Here is a 23,450-nt window from a genome sequence, read left to right on the forward strand (position 1 = left end):
GGACTTGAACCCGATCAAACATCTCTGGAGAGACCTGAAAATAGCTGTGCAGCGACACTCCCCATCCAACCTGACAGAGCTTGAGAGGATCTGCAGAGAAGAATGGAAGAAACTCCCCAAATGCAGGTCTGCCAAGCTTGTAGCGTCATACCCAAGAAGACTTGAGGCTGTATTCGCTGCTAAAGGTTGCAAATGAGGACAAATTCAGGTATGTTTATCCCCGTTTCATTCCGTTTGCTTCCGTTTAAGAAACGTTTTTCAACAGAATGGGTACACCCCGATCACACACAAACACAGTTCACTTTCATAGCAGCCACATACATACAGCATGATCCCTTTGATCATTGTATAATTTCTTCTCACATCTACGCGCTCTCCTCCTCTCACCTTTTCCCTTCGCTTGTGGACTTCAGTGCACAACACATCAGCTGTCTGTGACCAGGCGAAAAAACCTTTCCAAGCCAAACCTTCATATCATTACCGCTAAGCGCTACACACAGCCTACATCGTTGTCACCATATTATAACGTCATAGTCAACATAGCTACTAGACCTAACACGTTAGTAAACCCGCTACAATCATGCAGTACAGTGTACAGTCAGCAAAGACTTTAGCAGTTACATCGGCGGGCCCCAGTGACAATAATAAAACTAAAAGCTTACTTGGGAGAGTTCCAGTGTTGGATAGCCATAGCCAGCTAGCTAACATAGCATCCCTCTCTGTTTGAGCCGGGTGTTTGAGTAGGCTAAACTAGCTAGCTGCATTCGCTAGCTAAGTAAGTGAACGTGAAAAAAATAAGAAAAATAGCAGTTAGTTAGTTCTCTCTCACTTCTCCATTTTTTAAGAAATTAATTTGTTCAAACCTGTTCAACTGTTGTCTTTCTCTCTCTTTGAGTCAACTACTCACCACATGTTATGCACTACAGTGTTAGCTAGCTGTAGCTTTGGCTTTCAGTACTAGATTCATTCTCTGATCCTTTGATTGGGTGGACAACATGTCACTTCATGCTGCAAGAGCTCTGATAGGTTGGAGGACGTCCTCTGGAAGTTGTCATAATTACTGTGTAAGTCTATGGAAGGGGGTGAGAACCACGAGCCTCCTAGGTCAACATCCAGCTCAAGATCCACTTCGACTGTGGATCACTCACACGCTAGAAGAAATCTGGACAATCTATCAACTGGGGGGGTTGACATCGCAACCCGGGAAACAAACAAGCAGATAGGAACGTGGTCCTGATTTGAGAGAGGATTTACATTGACCCCCCTTTGTTTTTACACTGCTGCTACTCACTGTTTATCATCTATGCATAGTCACTTCATCCCTACCTACATGTACAAACTACCTCGACTAACCTGTGCCCCCACACATTGACTCGGTACCGGTACCCCCTGTATATAGCCTCGTTATTGTTATTTTATTCTGTTACTTTTTATTGTATTTTTTCCTTTGTTTATTTCGTAAATATTTTCTTAACTCTATTTCTTGAACTGCATTGTTGGTTAAGGGCTTGTAAGTAAGCATTTCACGGTAAGGTCTACACCTGTTGTATTCGGCGCATGTGACAAATACAATTTGATTTGATTTGAGGGAAGATCTTTCAGCGAAACATATGGGGTCCGAAATTTGACCCAGGGAGGAATGGATGGATAAGATTCCTTTTATTTGTCAGTTCAGATATACTGTATGTACAAATCCAATGTGTGATGATAGTGGACCAAGTTTTTTTTTGGTGCAGGATAGTTTGTGCCACAGAGTGGATTGTGGGTGGGTAAAATGGAGATATGACCCAGGAAGTACAGTGTGTGTGTGTGTGTCTGTGTGTGCGTACGCACGTGCATGTGTGTGTGGAGTCAGGGAACAGTAGTAGAAGTAGTAATAGCAAATTGGCCATTCTGGCTTTCAGTGGTTAACTTTACCCTAACTGCACGTGCACGCGCACACACAACCACACGGCTGGCTCATCCAGAATCATCCGAAGTACATCCATTTAACCTGGCCATAAATATAACAGTGGCCAGGCCTTGTCAAAGCCCCCCAGCCCACAGACACTGGCTCTTTGTTGGGTGAGTGTGTGTGTGTGTGTGTGTGTGTGCATGCGTGCGTCAGGGCCTGCAGACCTGCTCCACGGTGACCTCCGCTAATCCCAACAAACGAGGCACACACACGCATGCGCACACACATCAACTTCCGACAGCAATTCATCCACTGCTGCAAGGCTGCCATTCAGGACTAATTGCTTTGGGAAAAGTTTATTGTGATCAAGCTTTGTAATGAAAATGCAGGGCTCTTTTCATTTTGTGTTGTATTTGTTTGTGTATGTGTGTGTTTGTGCACCCGCGGGCTACATGTGTACATACAGGTTCTCAAGCTCGCTAACATCCATACATCCCCCAGCTTCTTACTTTTATTTTTGTCAGAGGGGACGTGAAATTACTTCATTTTCTTAAGAGGACTTTTTTGTGGACTTCTTTTCTCCCCCCGGTCGTTCCGACCGTTATGAGGGGGCTGCATATTTGTATTTATTATTTAAGCAGGGAGTCATGCTGAGTCCACGGTCTCTTTTGCAGATGAGCCCTGCATGAACACATCAATAAACAACAATTACACTATACATATCTACTGTATATACACATCAATTACATAATACATGAAAAGCAAACACAAGACACAAAAAGCAAAACACAATCATGTGAAACAAACACATACTTCAGTAAAAAGTCCCTCTGACATCCGCCTGAACTGCCCTAGAGGCACCAACTCCAGCAACTTGAAGGAGTTGGAGGTCATTCCACATGAGAGGTGCAAAAAAACTAAAAGCAGATTTACTTAACTCGGTGGAGATGGAAAGGATCTCAAGGGTTAGCCATCCCTGAGTCCTGGTCTGGTAACTTATACTGTCTGTCGGAAGGTTAACAATGAGTTAAGCAATGTATCGAGACTTCAAAGAGGGCCAGCCTACTTTTAGCGGCCCCCCTCTTAATCAAAACATTGTAGCGACCCCCCTCTTGACAGCGGAGAGAACAAATTGAAGTTTTAGAGTTAATTTCATGCAATTCTACATATTTTGCCATCGGGAGTAGAGAAAATGCTGCAGTTTTAAAGCCACATTTTGACTAAAAAAACAAGAGAGAAACTGCTGATGCGCAACCAAATTTAGAAATTGCACCCTGATATAGACGATATCGCCATAGTCAATAACCGGAATGAATGTTGACTGAATTATTTGTTTTCTGCTATTTAATGAAAGACAGGACCTGTTCCTTTAGATTAAGTCTATTTACATTTTTTATTTCTTAACTAACTCATCAACATGCTTTTTAAAAGATAGCTTTTCGTCAAACCAGATGCCCAGACATTTATAAGCAGGGACACGATCAATGAGGGCACCATCCATATATGCATAAAACATCAGATACATTTTTAAGTGATTTACCTGCATTAAGTACCAATTTAGGTTCAACAAAGGCTTTCTGCAGGGCAATAAAGCAGATTGAAGTTCTGGATAAAGGTGAAAGTTATACTTTTTTACAGATAAACCAATATTGTTAATGTAAATAGTGAAAAGAACCAGACCAAAAATCAATCCCTGTGGGACCCTTTGTTATGTCTAGAAAACCTAATTTAACACCATCAATAAATACGTAATTTTCAAACCAGCTACACGCAGCCTGGTCCAGGCCAATTGATGAAAGCCTCTGAATAAGTAATGAATGGAGCATTACTGGCTGAATGGGGTCTTTCAGTGGTCAGGTCTAAGTGGGGCCAATTTCAGAGCAGAAAGCAGCTGTCTGATAGGATCTCAGGCAGGCAAATTGCCCTACGACAATGAAGCATGAGTGCCTGGCTATGAGGCCCGAGTCTCTCTCTCTCTCTCTCTCTCTCTCTCCCTCTCTCCCTCTCTCCCTCTCTCCCTCTCGCTTTCTCTCTTGGTCTCTCTCTCTCTCTCTCTCTCTCTCTCTCACACACACTGTCGCTCTCTCCTGGTTGTTCTTTTCCTCTCTCGGCCTCTCTGTTGCTGTCAGTCTCTTCTATCTCTCTCTTGGTCTCTCTCTCCCTCCCTCTCTGCACAGCTTTGGTGTTATTTGCATGAAAAGTGGCAGAGATAATGATGTCTGCTATTTGTTAGGATAAATTGTTTCTAAATGAGGTAATCAGCAGCTTGTTTGGACTGGGCCCGGGGACTGGGTCCCCCGAGAGACTCTCTCTCTCCCTCTCTCTCTCTCCCTTTCTGTAAATTGTGCTCAGGGAGTTGGCACTACAGCTCAACAGAGGACAAAGACCACCACTTTCGGTTTGTGCCCTCGGGTTAACCAAGTTTCAAATACTAGAATGTTCATTCGAAAATGAGATCACAGGTTCTTTTCAAAAGTAGAACTGCTTGACTATTACTGACACTTCACTGTCAACATGTTCTCAAACTGCACACTGTTTGTTGGGTTCCAAGATGAGATGGAGAGAGATGGAGAAAAAGAGAGATGGAGAGACATTCAAAAGAGAGAGAGAGCGAAAGTGAGAAAGAGAGAGAGAGAGAGAGAGAGAGTGTGGTAAGGTGTGTGAGTGTGTATGTGTGAGCTCTCCGTGGCATGGCGAGCAGAAGTAGCTGGTAGGACTCTCTACGTACTTGATGTTGTTATGACAAACGGTTTAAGAGCATCTTGAGAAATGAGGGCTGTGAGGTTCAGGGGTCAATCAATGGGCTCTCTGAATGGCTGGGGTCTAAAGAGGAAGGAAGCCCCATCCCTATCTGTGGAGAGGCTGGGCAAGCGCTAAATGACTGATAATTAACTGGTCTCTATAAACAGAGGCCCTGATTTCTCCAGGACACCGTTACAACCCAACATTGTCCAGGACCATTCACCCCCCACCTCCCTCCACGTATATATCATTATGCTGTGTGTGTACAGCCAAATCAGCACATTTCAGTGTGTGTGTATGTGTGTGTCTGTTATCAAGGCCTATGCCAGGCATGAGTGTGGTTTTGTTGCCAAACGAGGAGGAATAAATCAGGTGGGGAGGAATAAATCAGGTGGGAAGGAAATTATGTCATCATTGGTTGACCGGGTAGAGTAGGCCTCTGTCAGCAGTATAGAGGGATGGAGGAGAAAGGAGAGGAGAGAGAGAGGAAAGGCTTACCTGTAGGGCTGCTCCCCTGTGTGTGTCCGTAAGTGCCTGGTAAGATTAGCTGACCTGGGGAAGATCTTCCCACAGTACCTAGAGAGAGCAAGAAAAAGAGAGAGAGAGAGAGAGAGAGAGAGAGAGAGAGAGAGAGAGAGAGAGAGACATATGGTGGAGCGGGGAAAGTGAGAGAGAGAGAGGGAGAGAGAGAGAGCATTGCTTGAATATCCTGTGTTGTCCCATACTTTTAAAGAAAAGTTGACAAACAGAAATCGGCGGTGGGTGCCTACCTGCAGGTGTAGCGCTCCTTGCCTTTGCGGAGGATGGCATCAGAGAGGGAGGGCGGCGGCGAGCGGAAGTTGAAGAGTGGGTGGGCTGAGTGCTGCAACAAGTTGGGCGGGGCATCCAGTTTGAGCGCGCCAAAGCTCTCCAGCTTCTCCGTCATGTTCTCCATGGCCGACATCTGAGGTAAAGAAGGTGTACCATGGTAAAGATACTGTAGCTGTAGATAGGGGAACATTTACAATCACGTTTTAGTCACGAACACAACTGTTTCTCAACAAATCAAATCAAATTATATTGTATTTGTAACATGCGCTGAATATAACAGCTTACTTACAAGCCCTTAACCAACAATGCAGTTCAAGAAATAGAGTTAAGAAAATATTTACTAAATAAAATAAAGTTTAAAATAAAATAAAAAGTAACACAAAATAACAATAACGAGGCTATATACAGTTGAAGTCAGAAGTATACATACACTTAGGTTGGAGTCAATAAAACTCGTTTTTCAACCACTCCACAAATTTCTTGGTAACAAACTATAGTTTTGGCAAGTCGTTAGGACATCTACTTTGTGCATGACAAGTAATTTTTCCAACAATTGTTTACAGATAGATTATTTCACTTATAATTTACTGTATCACAATTCCAGTGGGTCAGAAGTATACATACACTGAGTTGACTGTGCCTTTAAACAGCTTGTAAAATTCCAAAAAATGATGTCATGGCTTTAGAAGCGTCTGATAGGCCAATTGACATCATTTCAGTCAATTGGAGGTGTACCTGTGGATGTATTTCAAGGCCTACCTTCAAACTCAGTGCCTCTTTGCTTGACATCATGGGAAAATCTAAAGAAATCAGCCAAGACCTCAGAAAACAAATTGTAGACCTCCACAAGTCTGGTTCATTCTTGGGAGCAATTTCCAAACGCCTGAAGGTACCACGTTCATCCACAAGTCTGGTTCATCCTTGGGAGCAATTTCCAAACACCTGAAGGTACCATGTTCATCTGTACAAACAATAGTACGCAAGTATAAACACCATGGGACCACGCAGCCATCATACCACTCAGGAAGGAGACGCGTTCTGTCTCCCAGAGATGAACGTACTTTGGTGTGAAAAGTGCAAATCAATCCCAGAGCAACAGCAAAGGACCTTGTGAAGATGCTTGAAGAAACACGTACAAAAGTATCTAAATCCACAGTAAAACGAGTCCTATATCGACATAACCTGAAAGGCTGCTCTGCAAGGAAGAAGCCACTGCTCCAAAACCGCCATAAAAAAGCCTGACTACGGGTTGCAACTGCACATGGGGACAAAGATCTTACTTTTTGGGGAAATGTCCTCCGGTCTGATGAAACAAAAATAGAACTGTTTGGCCATAATAACCATCGTTATGTTTGGAGGAAAAAGGGGACTGCTTGCAAGCCGAAGAACACCATCCCAACCATGAAGCACGGGGGTGGCAGCATCATGCTGTGGGGTTGCTTTGCTGCAGGAGGGACTGGTGCACTTCACAAATAGATGGCATCATGAGGAAGGGAAATTATGTGGATATATTGAAGCAACATCTCAAGACATCAGTCAGGAAGTGAAAGCTTGGTCGCAAATGGGTCTTCCAAATGGACAATGACCCCAAGCATACTTCCAACGTTGTGGCAAAATGGCTTAAGGACAACAAAGTCAAGGTATTGGAGTGGCCATCACAAAGCCCTGACCTCAATCCTATAGCAAATGTGTGGGCAGAACTGAAAAGGCGTGTGCGAGCAAGGAGGCCTACAAACCTGACTCAGTTACACCAGCTCTGTCAGGATGAATGGGCCAAAAATCACCCAACTTATTGTGGGAAGCTTGTGGAAGGCTACCCGAAACATTTGACCCAAGTTAAACAATTTGAAGGCAATGCTACCAAATACTAATTGAGTGTATGTAAACGTCTGACCCACTGGGAATGTGATGAAAGAAATAAGAGCTGAAATAAATCATTCTCTCTACTATTATTCTGACATTTCACATTCTTAAAATAAAGTGGTGATCCTAACTGACCTAAGACAGTGAATTTTTACTCAAATTAAATGTCAGGAATTGTGAAAAACTGAGTTTAAATGTATTTGGCTAAGGTGTATATAAACCTCCGACTTCAACTGTACATACAGGGGGTACCGGTACCGAGTCAATGGTAAAAGTCCATATTATTGCAAGAACAGCTCAAAAAAGCAAAGAGAAAAGACAGACCATCATTACTTTAAGACATGAAGGTCAGTCAATCCGGAAAATGTCAAGAACTTTGAAAGTTTCTTCAAGTGCAGTCGCAAAAACCATCAAGTGCTATGATGAAACTGGCTCTCATGAGGACCGCCACAGGAATGGAAGACCCATATTTACCTCTGCTGCAGAGGATAAGTTCATTAGAGTAACCAGCCTCAGAAATGGCAGCCCAAAGAAATGCTTCACAGAGTTCAAGTAACAGACACATCTCAACATCAACTGTTCAGAGGAGACTGTGTGAATCAGGCCTTCATGGTCGAATTGCTGCAAAGAAACCACTACTAAAGGATACCAATAATAAGAAGAGACTTGCTTGGGCCAAGAAACACGAGCAATGGACATTCGACCGGTGGAAATGTGTCGTTTGGTCTGGAGTCCAAATTTGAGATTTTTGGTTCCAACCGCCGTCTTTGTGAGACGCGGTGTGGGTGATCGGATGGTCTCTGTATGTGCATTTCCCACCGTAAAGCATGGAGGGTGAGGTGGTATGGTGTGGGGGTGGTTTGCTGGTGACAATGTCTGTGATTTATTTAGAATTCAAGGCACACTTAACCAGCATGGCTACCACAGCATTCTGCAGTGATACGGCCATCCCATTTGGTTTGGGCTTAGTGGGACTATCATTTATTTTCAACAGGACAATGACCCAACACACCTCCAGGCTGTGTAAGGGCTGTTTTACCAAGAAGGAGAGTGATTGAGTGCTGCATCAGATGACCTGGCCTCCACAATCCCCCGACCTCAACCAAATTGAGATGGTTTGGGATTAGTCGGACCGCAGAGTGAAGGAAAAGCAGCCAACAAGTGCTCAGCATATGTGGGAACTCCTTCAAGACTGTTGGAAAAGCATTCCAGGGGAAGCTAGTTGAGAGAATACCAAGAGTGTGCAAAGCTGTAATCAAGGCAAAGGGTGGCTATTTGAAGAATTTCAAATATAAAACATTTGTTTAACACTTTTTTGGTTACTACAATGTAGAAAATAGTAAAAATAAAGAAAAACCCTTGAATGAGTAGGTGTTCTAAAACCTTTGACCGGTAGTGTAATTTGTACATGTAGGTAGGGGTAAAGTGACTATGCATAGATAATAAACAGCGAGTAGCAACAGTGTCAATGTAAATAGTCCAGGTGGCCATTTTATTAATTGTTCAGCAGTCTTATGGCTTAGGGGTAGAAGCTGTTAAGGAGCCTTTTGGACCTGACCTGTGCGGTAGCAGAGAGAACAGTCTATGACTTGGGTGGCTGGAGTCTTAGAAAAATGTTTGTGCCTTCCTCTGATACCGCCTAGTATATAGGTCCTGGATGGCAGGAAGCTTGGCCCCAGTGATGTACTGGGCCGTACGCACTACCCTCTGTAGCGCCTTACGTTCAGATGCCGAGCAGTTGCCATACCAGGCGGTGATGCAACCGGTCAGGATGCTCTCGATGGCGCAGCTGTAGAACCTTTTGAGGATCAGGGGACCCCATGCCAAATCTTTTCAGTCTCCTTAGGGGGAAAAGGTGTTGTCATCCCCTCTTCACGACTGTCTTGGTGTGTTTGGACCATGATAGTTCGTTGGTGATGTGGACACCAAGGAACTCAAAACTCTCGACCCGCTCCAATACAGCCCCATCGATGTTAATGGGGGCCTTTTCGGCCCGCCTTTTCCTGTAGTCCACGATCAGCTCCTTTGTCTTGCTCACATTGAGGGAGATGTTGTTGTCCTGGCTCCAGACTGCCAGGTCTCTGACCTCCTCCCTATAGGCTGTCTCATCGTTGTCAGTGATCAGGCCTACCACTGTTGTGTCATCAGCAAACTTAATGATGGTGTTGGAGTCGTGCTTGGCCACGCAGTTGTGGGTGAACAGGTTGTACAGGAGGGGAATAAGCGCGTACCCAGTGTTGAGGATCAGCGTGGCAGATGTGTTGTTGCCTACTCTGACCACCTGGGGGCGGCAGGTCAGGAAGTCCAGGATCCAGTTGCAGAGGGAGGCGGGTGTATTTGCCCACAACTGCTTACATCCTTCCTGGTTTGAGAATACAACAGGGGACAGCTGTGCTGTCTCAATGTATTTATTTGCAGTGACACCCGTCGGATTATTCCGTCAGTGGACCGAATTAGCAAATGAGCGATCCCATCATTGTGTTGTGATAGCTGTGTGAACTTGAGGCTAGATGGTTGGGATAGCAGAGTCCTTATTGGGCCTCGTATAAATTGGGCCTCGTACAGTACTTCTTTAAGGTTTGCCCTACGTCCTTATGCCACCATCTGTTCTTATGTGCCACCAACCGCTGGCAGTGGCATATAGGGGAAAGGCATCCATTGTTGTTGTTGGATGCACATGTAGGGTACAGAATGTGTGTGTATGTGCACATGTACATGTTTTTGTTAATGTGTGCCTAAAAAGGCTGTGTGTATGTGTGTGCGCATTTCTGTGTACACGCACCTCGCTGACAGTGTGTGAGTGCCTCGCTAAACTTCACCCTTATCCTAACACTAGCCCTTAACCCTAACCTTAACCATTATCCTAACCCTTATTCTTAACCTAACCCTAACAGTAACCTTAGCAAGCAGTTGCTTATTAACAGTACGACCATCTATAGTATGACCATCTGTAAAGCATCTACAGATGTATCATTCGGACTATCCAAATACATATAATTATTGTTATTGCCGCTGATAAGTTGTTTGGTACGTGGGAAGGGTTGGAAGGGTTCGGTGACAAGCCAAACAATGTGGTTTGATTATCAAAGGGGTGACGAGATAGCAGACATTTTATCTTCTGTGCAGGAAGGTGGGAGTCGGTGGAATTCTGAGGCACTACATCGTAAACAAAGGAAGAAATCGTACAGAGCACCTGAGAAATAACATTGGAGTTTCAGGTCCGTTGGCCTCAAGCGCCGGGAGCGTTGTGGGAACAATGTGCAGGACAGGAGGGCTTCAGGACTGGGTTCGTGGGAATGTGGGAATTGTCATAGTGCAACTTTTTGGGACAAAACCAGATATTGATTCTAATAACCTGCCTGAGAGTTCAACTTGGTGACCAGTTTTCTCAATCTGTCTCTACCCATCTATTCAAAGTCATAGATGAACACATCTATGATTAATCAATTATCAATCAACCAGTCAGTCAGTCACTGGCCGTGTCCGGAATATGTCTTGGCTACTACTTACTTAAACTACATACTGTGTACTAATTGTACTACATACTATTTAGAAAGTACTGTTTAGTAAAAACAAATGCACTAAGCAACAAATATCAACATACTAGCATCCTAAGAATGTGTCATCTAATGCGCAATTGCGTTGATTCCCACCATTCGTTCCTTTGGGTACAGCGTGTCCCCTTATCTCATTATCAGCTGTTGTCAAACATGTGAGTCTGGAAAGACGATTCTCTTCCTCAAAAGTGTGCAGCAAATTTTACTAGATGAAAAAAACGAAATGAGTGTAACATCCTGGCATTTAAAGCATACTCGAATTTCGAAATTTCACATACCTAAAATGCCTACTATTTACAACGCAAGTATGGGTATTCGGACACGGCCAGTGTGTGTGCGCGTGTGTGTACCTGTGGATGGAAGAGAAGCGGATTGGGCCTCGGGAACTTCTCCTTCAAAGCTCCCAAAGGGTCCAGGAGCTTCCTCTTTTCCACCCTGCTGGACAGCAAGGACAAGGGTTACGTACGAAGGTCAGAGGTCAACTGGAAAATGTGCACTACTTGACATATTACATTCCCATGTTACAATATAATATAATTATTATATAGATAATAAAATGTGCCACTAACCAGACACTTTGATCCAAAGCAACTTACAGTTGCAGCACAGTGAGTTCGTAAATGTATTTATATGTTTATTCCCTGTGGGAATTGAACCTACAACCTTGACCAATGGCTACTATGCGCTTGGCATGTATTCTTAGTGGCATGCTAGTGTGGACATTGGAACATAGCCCTTTTCTCTTATTTCATGATCGGAAAAGTTCAGTCTGAACACTGTCAGAGATTTGGAAATATAGTATAGTGGGGTCCGAAATTATTGACACTTGATAAAGATAAGCAAAAAATAATAATAGAAATACTGATCTACACTGAGTATACCAAACATTAGGAATACCTTCCTAATATTGAGTTGCAGCCTACCCCCTCCCCCCTTTTGCCCTCAGAACAGACTCAATTCGTTGGGGCATGGACACTACAAGGTGTCGAGTGTTCCACAGGGATGCTGGCCCATGTTGACTGGATGTCCTTTGGGCGGTGGACCATTCTTGATACTCACGGAAAACGGTTGAGCGTGAACAACCCAGCAGCGTTGCAGTTCTTGACACAAACCGGTACACCTGGCACCTACTACCATACCCCGTTCAAAGGCACTTCAATCTGTTGTCTTGACCATTCACCCTCTAAATGGCACACATACACAATCCATGTCCCATTTGTCTCAAGGCTTAAAAATCCTTCTTTCATGTCTCCTCCCCTTCATCCATCACTTGGATTCACCTGGTTAGTCTGTCATGGAAAGAGCAGGTGTTCTTAATGTTTTGTATACTCAGTGTATATGTATGCTAAAAATATGGGAAATTACTTTATACTAATACAATTACTCAGAGAAAGGGATGTTGTTTAAAGGAGAATTGTACCCGCTAATTTGGCCTCGTTATTTTTTGCCTTATCCTCAAGAAATTCCAGCTGCTATGACAGAAGCCAAACGTGAGTTGGCTTGGGGTTGTGGTTTGATGTGGGTGTTTCTTGGGTGTCCTTGCCAAGAAAGGTGAATGCAGAACCTAGCCCGCAGCTGTTTCCCCCCCACTCAATCACAACAAACCAACCTGCAGGTTGAGTTCAATAACTACAGGCAGATGTATGGTAAGATGTCAGAGGAAGCTTTGCATAGGTCAGTAGCCTACAAGGTAATATAAGAAGAATGCAATTTATGAGTTTATGTAGATATTCTAAACTAAGTGTTTTGACAACTTTCAAATGTAGTAACAGATCAAGAATAAACCCTTTACATCACGTGTAAAACTCATTCCACAGAGGGCTGAGTGTCTGTGGGTTTTCGCTCCTCCCTTGTACTTGATTGATGAATTAAGGTCAGTCAATTAGTAAAGCACTCCACTCACCTGGTTGTCTAGGAACAAAACTAAAACCCAGGGACACTAGGTCCTCCATGGAATGAGTTTGACACCCCTACTTTACATAACATAAAAGCAGTGTTCTGCTAATATAACAATGTGCATTTTGTCTGGTGGTAATTGGGCTATGTTGGCAAAGATGTCAGAGTGGTCATACCTTCCAGTGTGGTGTCTTGTATACAACAGGAGTTTCCTGATCTAGTTGCGGAATACACAGGGTTTCTCCCTCCCCATATTTACTGATACCATTCAATTCTATAAAAACACATTACAAGTAAAAGTTGTGTCTAGTAAAATTTTAATGCAGAGTGCCAGGTTCCTCTCCATTTAGAGACATCAAAGTATGAGTCTGGACTTCATCACATAATCTTGCAGGTCTCCATGTGCTGGCTCCATACATGTTTCTGTGAACACATACACACATAGTCTGCAATCTGTAGAAATAGGCAGAGTTCATCAGTGACACATGGAATGAAAAGGGTGTTGCAAATACTGGACATTTCTGCTGTACTGAATTATTAGTCACCTCCAGTCCCACATTGTGGATGTGTTGAGTGCCAGGTCTCTCTCCATTCAGAGACATCAGTATGAATCCTGTCTGTCGATCAGGATCCATCACATCATCTTGCAAGTCTCCATGTGCTGGCTCCATACATGTTTCTGTGAACACATACACACATAGTCACTGTTCTATTACCAATGGCAGTTAGGATAGGTGATATCTGTCAAACAAACATATACTATGTTGAAGTTTGAACAGGTCAGACTAAACCTACCTAATTCTGGTCTCCCCATCGACGACCGTTGGTGAGCAGGCAAGAGGTAAGGCTGGTGGTGGGGTCTTTGCCAGCGCCCAATTGATGGGCATGGCAGTGTAGATCAGCTCCTGGCCTCAAAGATACTGGTCGGTCACACACAAACACAGAGCACTGATTACATGATCAATGGTGGTTATGAGTAGCATGGTGGAACCAACCTGATAGCTGCATTCACCTTTCTATTTGACTTTAGATATCATGATATGTGAAGTGAAATAGAATGGTAAACGCAGAGATCAGGCTGGTTCCCCCAGGCTAGGTTATGAAGGTGAATTGGGACAAAACTCGAAACTGTTTTCACCAACCTTATTCAAGTGTCCGCCCTATTCCATTTATAGGAATGCTCACAGCGAGGGCATGTCTGCATGCAAGGTCCCCTTGCTGGTCTTCTCTATGTTGCATGTTTGGCGGCAAACTGGAAATCTCTTGAACAACTGCAGCCTGCAATCCTCATAAACAATGTACTTCATCATATGAAGTGGTGTTGACTGGGAGGGCCTGTGACAGGGTGATACAACAGACAGCCAAGTGGTAAATTGCATTTTGTTATAAAGAAAACACAAAGCTTTTTGATAATGCACTTCACAACCAAAATGACAACTACTTTTATCTGCTTGGCTGGATAATGAACCTACTAGTTCATCAAACCGGGTTTTTATTTTATTTTTTATACAACTTTTTACATAACACACATTACCGTTGTCGATGAAGCCGTCTGTGTCATCAGGGCAGTAACTCTGGTCAAAATAATTATAGGTAGTCACTAATTACCACAGCAACAAAATCATAAAGGCTGCCCATTTCTACAATTTCTTCTTAAAATGTGATTTTAAACATAACCCTAACCACACTGCTAACCTTATGCCTAACCCGGCCTAAACTTAAATTAAGACCAAAAAGCTCATGTTTGTTTTCATGAATTTTTACGATATAACCAATTTTGTCTTTGGGGATGTGGTAACTAGTGGAAACCCAAATTATATGATTTTCAGACTGTAACTCCAGATTGGATTAGATTAAGGCCAGTGACGCCGTTACGGGTATTTGCTCCTAGTTCACAGTATTAGTCTGAGGTAGACATTAGTTAACTACCACCATAGCTGCATCCATTATTTTGTCTTGCCCTAGACAATACACTAGAATGAGCTACGAACTCATTTGCAAATTCAACTTGTAGGCTAACGCGACGCTAGTTTTAACAAATGATAACCAGCAGTATCTAGACAGTACACTCATATGAGCTACGACCTAACTAAATTGTAGAGGTAGCTAGCTAGTTAGCTACGCTAACATGAGCTAAAACGTTAACTAGACTGCCTCGCTTTATCAAAAGATAGCTACCTAGATACATAACCAGCAATAACGTTATCTAACGTCGTTAGCTAAATTATACCAGAGAGCCCATTATATTCCAGTATCTCTGGTTATACTCACCACCACCGGTCGTTGCACACCAAGCTAGCGTTACTGGTGCAGACAGTTGGGGACAGACGAACTCCAAGCACCTATTCCGACCGCATGCTAGGGTCCTTCCGCAGGGCATGCAAACCATAGAACTTTGGCTGTGGAGGTATGGTCAATCCGTATAGGCCACGTGATCCTTTGAACGCGTTGGGGGCGATGAAACCCCATTCAATGAAGGGAAGCAAAGTGGGCGAAGGGACGATTTGCACGTGTAGCTTGGCAAAGTGGGGAATGATTTGTTGACATAATTGTAATCCAAACCCAACCTTCATTTATTCGTTGTGACGCACTGAGGTTCCAAACTCTGTTTTAGACGAGACTGACTTTATAACCTAAATTGTCCTATTTACACGTTGTTGACAATTTTGACACTATAATAAATGTTTCTGACTCATATCGATGCCACATAGGCCGTTTTCAAAGGGATTGGTTGCTTTTTAGGGACAGTCGCTCGTTAACAAGTATTTTTTTCTCTCAAAAAGGTAGGGGTGACAATTATTGACACCTCTGTTTTCAAGACCCTTTCAATACCTCACCTTGCGAGGATAACGGCACTGAGCCCAATGTGTTCTCCAACTCATAAAACATTTTAGAAAAAGGGTGTCAATAATTCCTGCAGTCAGCATGCCAATTGCATGCTCCCTCAAAACTTGAGACATCTGTGGCATTGTGTTGTATGACAAAACTGCACATTTTAGAGTGGCCTTTTATTGTCCCTAGCACAAGGTGCACCTGTGTAATGATCATGCAATTTTTTACTTTTTCTCCCCAATTTCGTGATTACGATCTTGTCTCATCGCTGCAACTCCCCAACGGGCTCTGGAGAGGCGAAGGTCGAGTCATGTGTCCTCCGAAACATGACCCGCCAAGCCGCGCTTCTTAACACCCGCCTGCTTAACCCGGAAGCCAGCTGCACCAATGTGTCGGAGGAAACACCGTTCAACTGACGACCGAAGTCAGCCTGCAGGTGCCCGGCCCACCACAAGAAGTCGCTAGAGCACGATGAGCCAAGTAAAGGCCCCCCGGCCAAACCCTCCCCTAACCCGATGACGCTGGGCCAATTGTGCGCCGCCCTATGGGACTCCCAGTCACGATCGGTAATGACACAGCCTGAGATTGAACCACAGGCTGTAGTGACGCCGCAATGCTGCGATGTAGTGCCTTAGACCGCTGCGCCACTCAGGAGGCCCATGATCATGCTGTTTAATCAGCTTCTTGACATGCCACACCTGTCAGGTGGATGGATTATCTTGGCAATGGATACATTTTCACTAACAGGGATGTAAACAAATTTGTGCACAGAATTTGTGAGAAATAAGCTTTTTGTGCATATGGAACATTTCTGGGATCTTTTATTTCATCTCATGAAACATGGGACCAACACTTTACATGTTGCGTTTATATTTTTGTTCAGTATAGCTCAGTATTTGAATTATTAATTATATACAGTCATTTTTGCTAATCTTTATCGAGTTTGTCAATAGTTTCGGACCCTACTGTATATTGTATATATAGCCTGCATATTGAATATAGGTTCTAACATGAGTTTCAACTTCAGTTGCTTATCTACATGCAGTGTCTGGTAAGGACTCTGGCCTCCTCGGGCTGAAATACCTGTATATTGGGTCCATGAAGAAGGACGAGGGCTTGGCGTAATGCAGGGAGGGCTGCTGCGGCTGGGGCGGCTGGCCCTGGGGGTGCTGGGTGTGTGGGTGCAGGTGTCTGCCGGGGTGCTCCTCCTTGTGATGGTTCTTGCGGCTGGACGGCTGCTCAGGGGCCACCACCCCGTTGTGCCCATCCCGTCTGCGGCTGCCGATGCTCAGGTCCAGCGGCTGCTCCTCATCCCCTGGGAGAATGAGGGGGGGGTTGCTGCTACCGCTGGGTGGGGTCGGCATGGCGGGGGGCGGCGGTGTCGGCTTGGCCTTCTTGGGCTTGGTGGTGAGGTCGAAGGGCGTTGGCTCTCCGGTGCGAGGGGCAGCCATTTTGTGGGGTGGCGGATGTTGCACATGAGGTGACTTGGGCTCAGACTTGAAGAACATGCCAGGGTTGAGGGCACCGGCCCGCTCGGCGAAGGGGTAGAGGGAGTGAGGGAAGTTGGGTAGGAACTGGAAGGGGAACATGGAATGGCAGGGCAGCGAGCCCATCTTCTTCTCTTGCAGGCCCATGAGACCAGGGCCAAAGTACTTCTCGGCGATGGAAGCGATGGCCTTGATGGAGTCGGTGGCAGTGGTGCCTCTTGTGGGGGGCAGCGCCTGCTCATCCGGAGGTGGAAAGAAGGAGTGCTGGGAGGCGACCGAGAGGAAGGAGGGCCGCTCGCAAGCCAGGTTGACCGAGCTGGACACCGCCGACACTGAGCCGCTGCTCACGTCATCCGGCCGCCAATCCTGACCCGCACTTTCTGTCCCCCCCGCCCCTCCAACGCCCGCCTCCTTCCTTCTCTTGGTGCCGCTGATCCGCTCCCGTTGTTCCCGCTCGCTCTCGGCGTCGCTGTCTAAGTCTGAACCCGAGGCGGTGCCGGTGGTGGTGTCCAGGTCGGTGCCGCTGGTGGTGTTGACGTCCTCCAGGTCGCTGCCGTCCGACACCTCCGACATCTTGGCTTTGGCCTTGACCTCGCTGTACGCCAGCTCCAGCCTCTCTTTGTCCTCCCTCTCCTGGCTGCTGAGGAGACTATCTCCTCCATTGTTGTTGTTGTTGATGATGGAGTTGATCAGAGACAGTGGAGGACCGTCCAGGGGGCTGTGGGGCAGCTTGCCCTCCTGGCTCCCACCGTTGTTACTGTTGTTGCCCAGGGGGCTCTTCAGAAGTGGGCTGGGGGGCAGTGAGGGCGGCCGAGGGTAGAGCGAGGGGGCGAAGAGGCCTGGGAAGCCATGGGAGAGCGAGGGGAAGCCATGCGGCCCGGGGGAGAAGGGCAGGCTGGCGTGAAGGTGGGGCCGGGAGGGGAAGTAGTCAGGGAAGGCCAGACCCGAGTGGTTGAGGCCCGGTTGGTGGTGGTGGGGGTGGGACCTGGCCAGGATCGAGCTGCTCATGGGGATGCCGGGAGCGAACAGGACCCCGGTAGGGCCATAATGGTTCTTGCCCTCACAGAAGCGCCGGTGCTTGTTGAGGGAGGAAGTAGTGCTGAACATCTGGCCACATTCCTTGCACTTGATCTTGGTGCGGCAGTCGGCGTGCATGCGCTTGTGGCGGCACAGGTTGGAGAACTGCGTGTAGGACTTGTGGCACACCTCGCCTGGGGAGACACACAGCCCACACGGGCCTGGTTAAGCCCATTTAAACACTGTCACTAACTCAGAGTACAAAGTCAACAGTTAACACAGATACAACACTAGGCTACTTAGAAATAATATACACAGTGTACAAAACATTAAGATCACCTTCCTAATTTTGAGTTGCACCCCCCCCACCCACCTACCTACTACCATACACCGTTCAAAGGCACTTAAATCTTTTGTCTTGCCCATTCACACTCTGAATGGCACACATACACAATCAATGTCTCAATTGTCTCAATTTTTTTACCTGTCTGCTCCCCTTCATCTACACTGATTGAAGGTGACATCAATAAGGGATCATAGCTTTCACCTGGATTCACCTGGTCAGTGTATGTCATGGAAAAAGCAGGTGTTCTTAATGTTCGTACACTCAGTATACATGTACATTCTGCCTTTTTGTCTAAAGGCTGTATCTATACAAATCGCAAATCGTGCATGCTTTTGGTGAAACCCAGTGTCAACATTTTATTAACCATTGAATCACTATGACTGGCAAAATAACTACCATATGTCCACAGTGGGCAACCTACGGTTAAGCTGATCATTTTCACCATATGTTCTATAAAGTGTTGCTTGAATACATACTGTACATATACACTACCAGTCAAAAGTTTGGACACACCTTCTCAAGCAGCCAACAAGTGCTCAGCATATGTGGGAACTCCTTCAAGACTGTTGGAAAAGCATTCCAGGTTAAGCTTGTTGAGAGAATGCCAAGTGTGTGCAAAGCTGTCATCAAGACAAAGGGTGGCTATTTGAAGATTCTCAAATATATTTGATTTGTTTAACACTTTTTTGGTTACTACATGATTCCATATGTGATATTTCATAGTTTTGATGTCTTAACTATTATTCTACAATGTAGAAAAAATAAAAAATAAAGAAAAACCCTGGAATGAGTAGGTGTGTCCAAAATTTTGACTGGTACTGTACATGTATATAAGCATATACACACATACGCACACATGGGTGCAAACAGAAAAGCAAAGCAGAAAGTTGAGAGCGTGAAGACAAGGTAAGGTATCATGGCTTCCAGCATCCTTTAGCGGGGAGCTGAAGCAGATACTGTTGATCCACGTTTATATCAAATCTGCCCGTGCCTACGAAAACCCATTTTACCCACCTCAGAAGGAAAAAATCTTTGTCATTGCAAGTGCACCCTCTATCCACACAGGAAAGAAGTAAAACAAACAAAAAAAGGAACACACAAAGTAGCACTTCTTTTAAAGTCCCACTAAAGATGCCCAACAAATCAGTAACATATCAGCTGCAGAGGGACCATAGAGTTGGAAAGAGGGCCCACTTCCTATCTTTATCATTGCAAATGCACCCTCTATCCAACTTAATGAGCTGGACTATCAAAATAAAGTGTTATCCATACAACAAAAAGAGGAGGAGAGGCACTGAGGGGGGAATGGGGGAGGATAACAAAAACAAGAAAAAAGGCGGGAAAAATAGAAAACAAAATGGCGGCTGAAGAAGGGATGGGGTCATGGAATTGTCTCTGACCTATGGGATTGTGTCTGCTACTGTCACTGGCCCTGCCTGGGGTTGGAGAGAGATGGAGGGAGGAGGAAGAGGAGGAGGATGAGGAGGAAGCCTTTGGACACGGGGAGGTAGAACTAGATGTGGGTTGGCTAGGCCATGTCGGCTTGGGTTGCAGAGACTGAGACTTACAGATGAAGGGCTTGACACTGCTGTGAATGTGCTTGTGCTGCTTTAGGCCTGAGGAGGTGGTGAAGGTTTTGCCACACTCGGGGCAGGTGTGAGCGCGCGCCCCTACGTGCTGCGAGCGGATGTGGCGCTGCAGGTTGCTGGGGTCCGTGAACACCTGTGGTGTAGGGGGGTGGCAGAGACATTTACATTGACACACACACACACACACACACACATAACACACACACACACACACACACACACACGCATACACACAAATATATAAAACAGTTATGGTCAGCAATCGCAGTCATCCGATCACTGTGTGTTGACGCTTAAAAAAAATATATACTACTGATTAAAAAAGCTTATACTGGAATAATAGACAACACAAAATCTGACGATCGAACTCAGTCTATGCCAGCTTCCCATGAATGGCCTTTGTGATGGTGGTTACAGTCACCAACAACTAACTTTATGGCCAGTAGTGCTGAGCAATTACTTTTTTGGGGGGTTATTAAACAACTAATTGACCGACGTAGGTCAAATTCCTTGAATTCCATTTAGTTTGTTTTTGTTGTCTAGAGAGAAATCAAATAATTCACGAGAGAAGTCAAGAACTATATGTGGGACGCTGTGCTGAAGATAGTTGTAGTTTTCATTAAGCCAAATATTGAACCTATTTCAGCGCAGAAACATGGTAATTAACTACAATGACCATAATTCATTGCGTCAATTTTTTCTGGCTCAAACAAGAGGCGGGTCAGAGAGGAAGAGGCGAAGTGAGAGGTTTCACTCTCGCCAAAATCTGTCCAAAATAAGCCCAATGCGTTTCTATGGGCTTATTTTGGACCTAAACCTTCTTCCCGCCTTTGGGACAATGACTCTATTGTTAGGGCGAAGACATGAGCATCTCGTCATACGCCATCAACATTAGGCTAGATACACACAGATTGCATAGACCGCATGAGAGCGGAATGTACATAACACAACGACGAGAGGGACAGAGACAGTTCGCGAAAGTATGCCTGAACAAAAATATAATTTAAATGCAACATGACCTCATGTTTCAGCATGATAATGCACGGCCCCATGTTGCAAAGATCTGCAATCAATTCCTGGAAGCTGAACATTTTGTATACTCACCAGACATGTCACCCATTGAGCATGTTTGGGATGCTCTGGATGGACGTGTACGACAGCGTGTTACAGTTCCTGCCAATATCCAGTAACTTCGCACAGCTATCGAAGAGGACAGGCCATAATCAACAGCCTGATCAACTCTATGTGAAGGAGATGCGTCGTGCTGCATGAGGCAAATGGTGGTCACACCAGATACTGACTGGCTTTCTGATCCACGCCCCTACCTTTTTTTTAAGGTATCTGTGACCAACAGATGCATACCTGTATTCCCAGTCATATGAAATCCATAGATTAGGGCCTATTGAATTTATTTCAATTGACTGATTTCCTTATATGAACTGTAACTCAGTAACATCTTTGACATTGTTACATGTTGCGTTTCTATTTTTGTTCAGTGCACTTTGAAAAACTAGTAAAATGATTTTGTCAAACAGCTAGGCTAGCTAAATGGATGACGAAAGACAGAACACAGTATGGGGGTATTCTGCCTTCTATTCTTTTGGCCAAGCGCCTTTTGATTTGGCGCCGTCCTGTGGCTGTTTTGTGTAGCCGCAGCTAGCATGGACTATGCTGTGCTACTTCTTTGTTGGTGGTAAACAGGAAATAGAAAAGTATGCAGTTCAGCCTCATTATTGGAAAAGAGCAGCATAATACTGCTGTTTATCTTCTGCCATCCTTCTTGTTAAGCCTTCTTAAAGCATTGCCTGTAAGAAGGGGCACAACTTCCCACATTCTGAAATGGCATTTTTGTCCCCCCTAGTTTTATTGGAATGTGATACAAAACGAGGAAGGTGTGCTTTAGGACCACGCAGACGCCTCCGAGCGGTTAGGTAGGCTGTTTGGAGTGTTTATCCGACTGGATAAAATAAAATACAAAAACGCGCCGCCGCAACCTTCGCTCTCTCTCTCCCACTACTCTCTCCTCTTCCATCCTATCATCTCTTCCCTCTGCTCAATCCTTCTCCCTCCAATCTCCTGATTCTGCCTCCTCAACCCTCCTCTCCTCCCTTTCTGCATCCTTTGACTCCCTGTGTCCCCTATCCTCCCGGCCGGCTCGGTCCTCCCCTCCAGCTCCGTGGCTTGATGACTCATTGCGAGCTCACAGAACAGAGCTCCGGGCAGCTGAGCGGAAATGGAAGAAAACTAAACTCCCTGCCGACCTGGCATCTTTTCACTCCCTCCTCTCTACATTTTCTTCATCTGTTTCTGCTGCTAAGGCCACTTTCTACCACTCTAAATTCCAAGCATCTGCCTCTAACCCTAGGAAGCTCTTTGCCACATTCTCCTCACTGCTGAATCCTCCCCCACCCCCCTCCTCCCTCTCTGTGGATGACTTCGTCAACCACTTTGAAAAGAAGGTTGACGACATCCAATCCTCGTTTGTTATGTCTAATGACACTGCTGGTCCTGCTCACACTGCCCTACCCTATGCTTTGACTTCTTTCTCCCCTCTCTCTCCAGATAAAATATTGCGACTAGTGACTGCAGGCCGCCCAACAACCTGCCCGCTTGACCCCATCCCCTCCTCTCTTCTCCAGACCATCTCCGGTGACCTTCTCCCCTACCTCACCTCGCTGATCAACTCATCCTTGACCGCTGGCTATGTCCCTTCCGTCTTCAAGAGAGCGAGAGTTGCTCCCCTTCTCAAAAAACCAACACTCGATCCCACTGATGTCAACAACTACAGACCAGTATCCCTTCTTTCTTTTCTTTCCAAAACTATTGAGCGTGCCATCTTTAGCCAACTCTCTTGCTATCTCTCTCAGAATGACCTTCTTGATCCAAACCAGTCAGGTTTCAGGACTGGTCATTCAACTGAGACTGCTCTTCTCTGTGTCACGGAGGCTCTCCGCACTGCTAAAGCTAACTCTCTCTCCTCTGCTCTTGTCCTTCTAGACCTGTCTGCTGCCTTTGATACTGTGAACCATCAGATCCTCCTCTCCACCCTCTCCGAGCTGGGCATCTCCGGCGCGGCTCACTCCTGGATTGCGTCCTACCTGACCGGTCGCTCCTACCAAGTGGCGTGGCGAGAAGCTGTCTCCGCACCACGTGCTCTCACCACTGGTGTCCCCCAGGGCTCAGTTCTAGGCCCTCTCCTTTTCTCCCTATACACCAAGTCACTTGGCTCTGTCATATCCTCACATGGCCTCTCCTATCATTGCTACGCTGACGATACACAACTAATCTTCTCCTTTCCCCCTTCTGATAACCAGGTGGCGAATCGCATCTCTGCATGTCTGGCAGACATATCAGTATGGATGACGGATCACCACCTCAAGCTGAACCCTGGCAAGACGGAGCTGCTCTTCCTCCCGG

General features: G+C 45.5%; 1 protein-coding gene and 1 long non-coding RNA gene across 4 annotated transcripts in view; both read right to left on the bottom strand.

Annotated features, from left to right (window-relative positions):
- LOC121545990 (histone-lysine N-methyltransferase PRDM16-like) overlaps window positions 1-23,450 on the bottom strand; it is a 435,559-nt gene that overhangs the window by 33,760 nt on the left and 378,349 nt on the right. For both annotated transcript variants that reach the window (XM_045209418.1, XM_045209419.1), the window contains exons 8-12: window positions 20,013-20,166; window positions 16,678-18,292; window positions 11,217-11,304; window positions 5,407-5,618; window positions 5,135-5,212 (exon numbers count right to left, since the gene is read on the bottom strand). In XM_045209418.1, coding sequence (XP_045065353.1) covers window positions 5,135-5,212; window positions 5,407-5,618; window positions 11,217-11,304; window positions 16,678-18,292; window positions 20,013-20,166 — 2,147 coding nt within the window. The remainder of the gene's footprint in view (window positions 1-5,134; window positions 5,213-5,406; window positions 5,619-11,216; window positions 11,305-16,677; window positions 18,293-20,012; window positions 20,167-23,450) is intronic.
- LOC121545991 lies at window positions 13,063-15,268 on the bottom strand. 2 transcript variants are annotated; one of them, XR_005996320.2, is made up of 6 exons: window positions 15,034-15,268; window positions 14,297-14,336; window positions 13,905-14,097; window positions 13,558-13,682; window positions 13,308-13,441; window positions 13,063-13,185 (listed from the first exon to the last, which is right to left on the bottom strand). It is a non-coding gene; the product is annotated as an uncharacterized LOC121545991 (long non-coding RNA). The 2 variants fall into 2 exon arrangements; XR_005996319.1 differs by lacking the exon at window positions 14,297-14,336 and having other exon boundaries at window positions 15,034-15,264.

This window comes from Coregonus clupeaformis, chromosome 30 (assembly GCF_020615455.1).
Source record: "Coregonus clupeaformis isolate EN_2021a chromosome 30, ASM2061545v1, whole genome shotgun sequence".
NCBI lineage: Eukaryota > Metazoa > Chordata > Actinopteri > Salmoniformes > Salmonidae > Coregonus > Coregonus clupeaformis.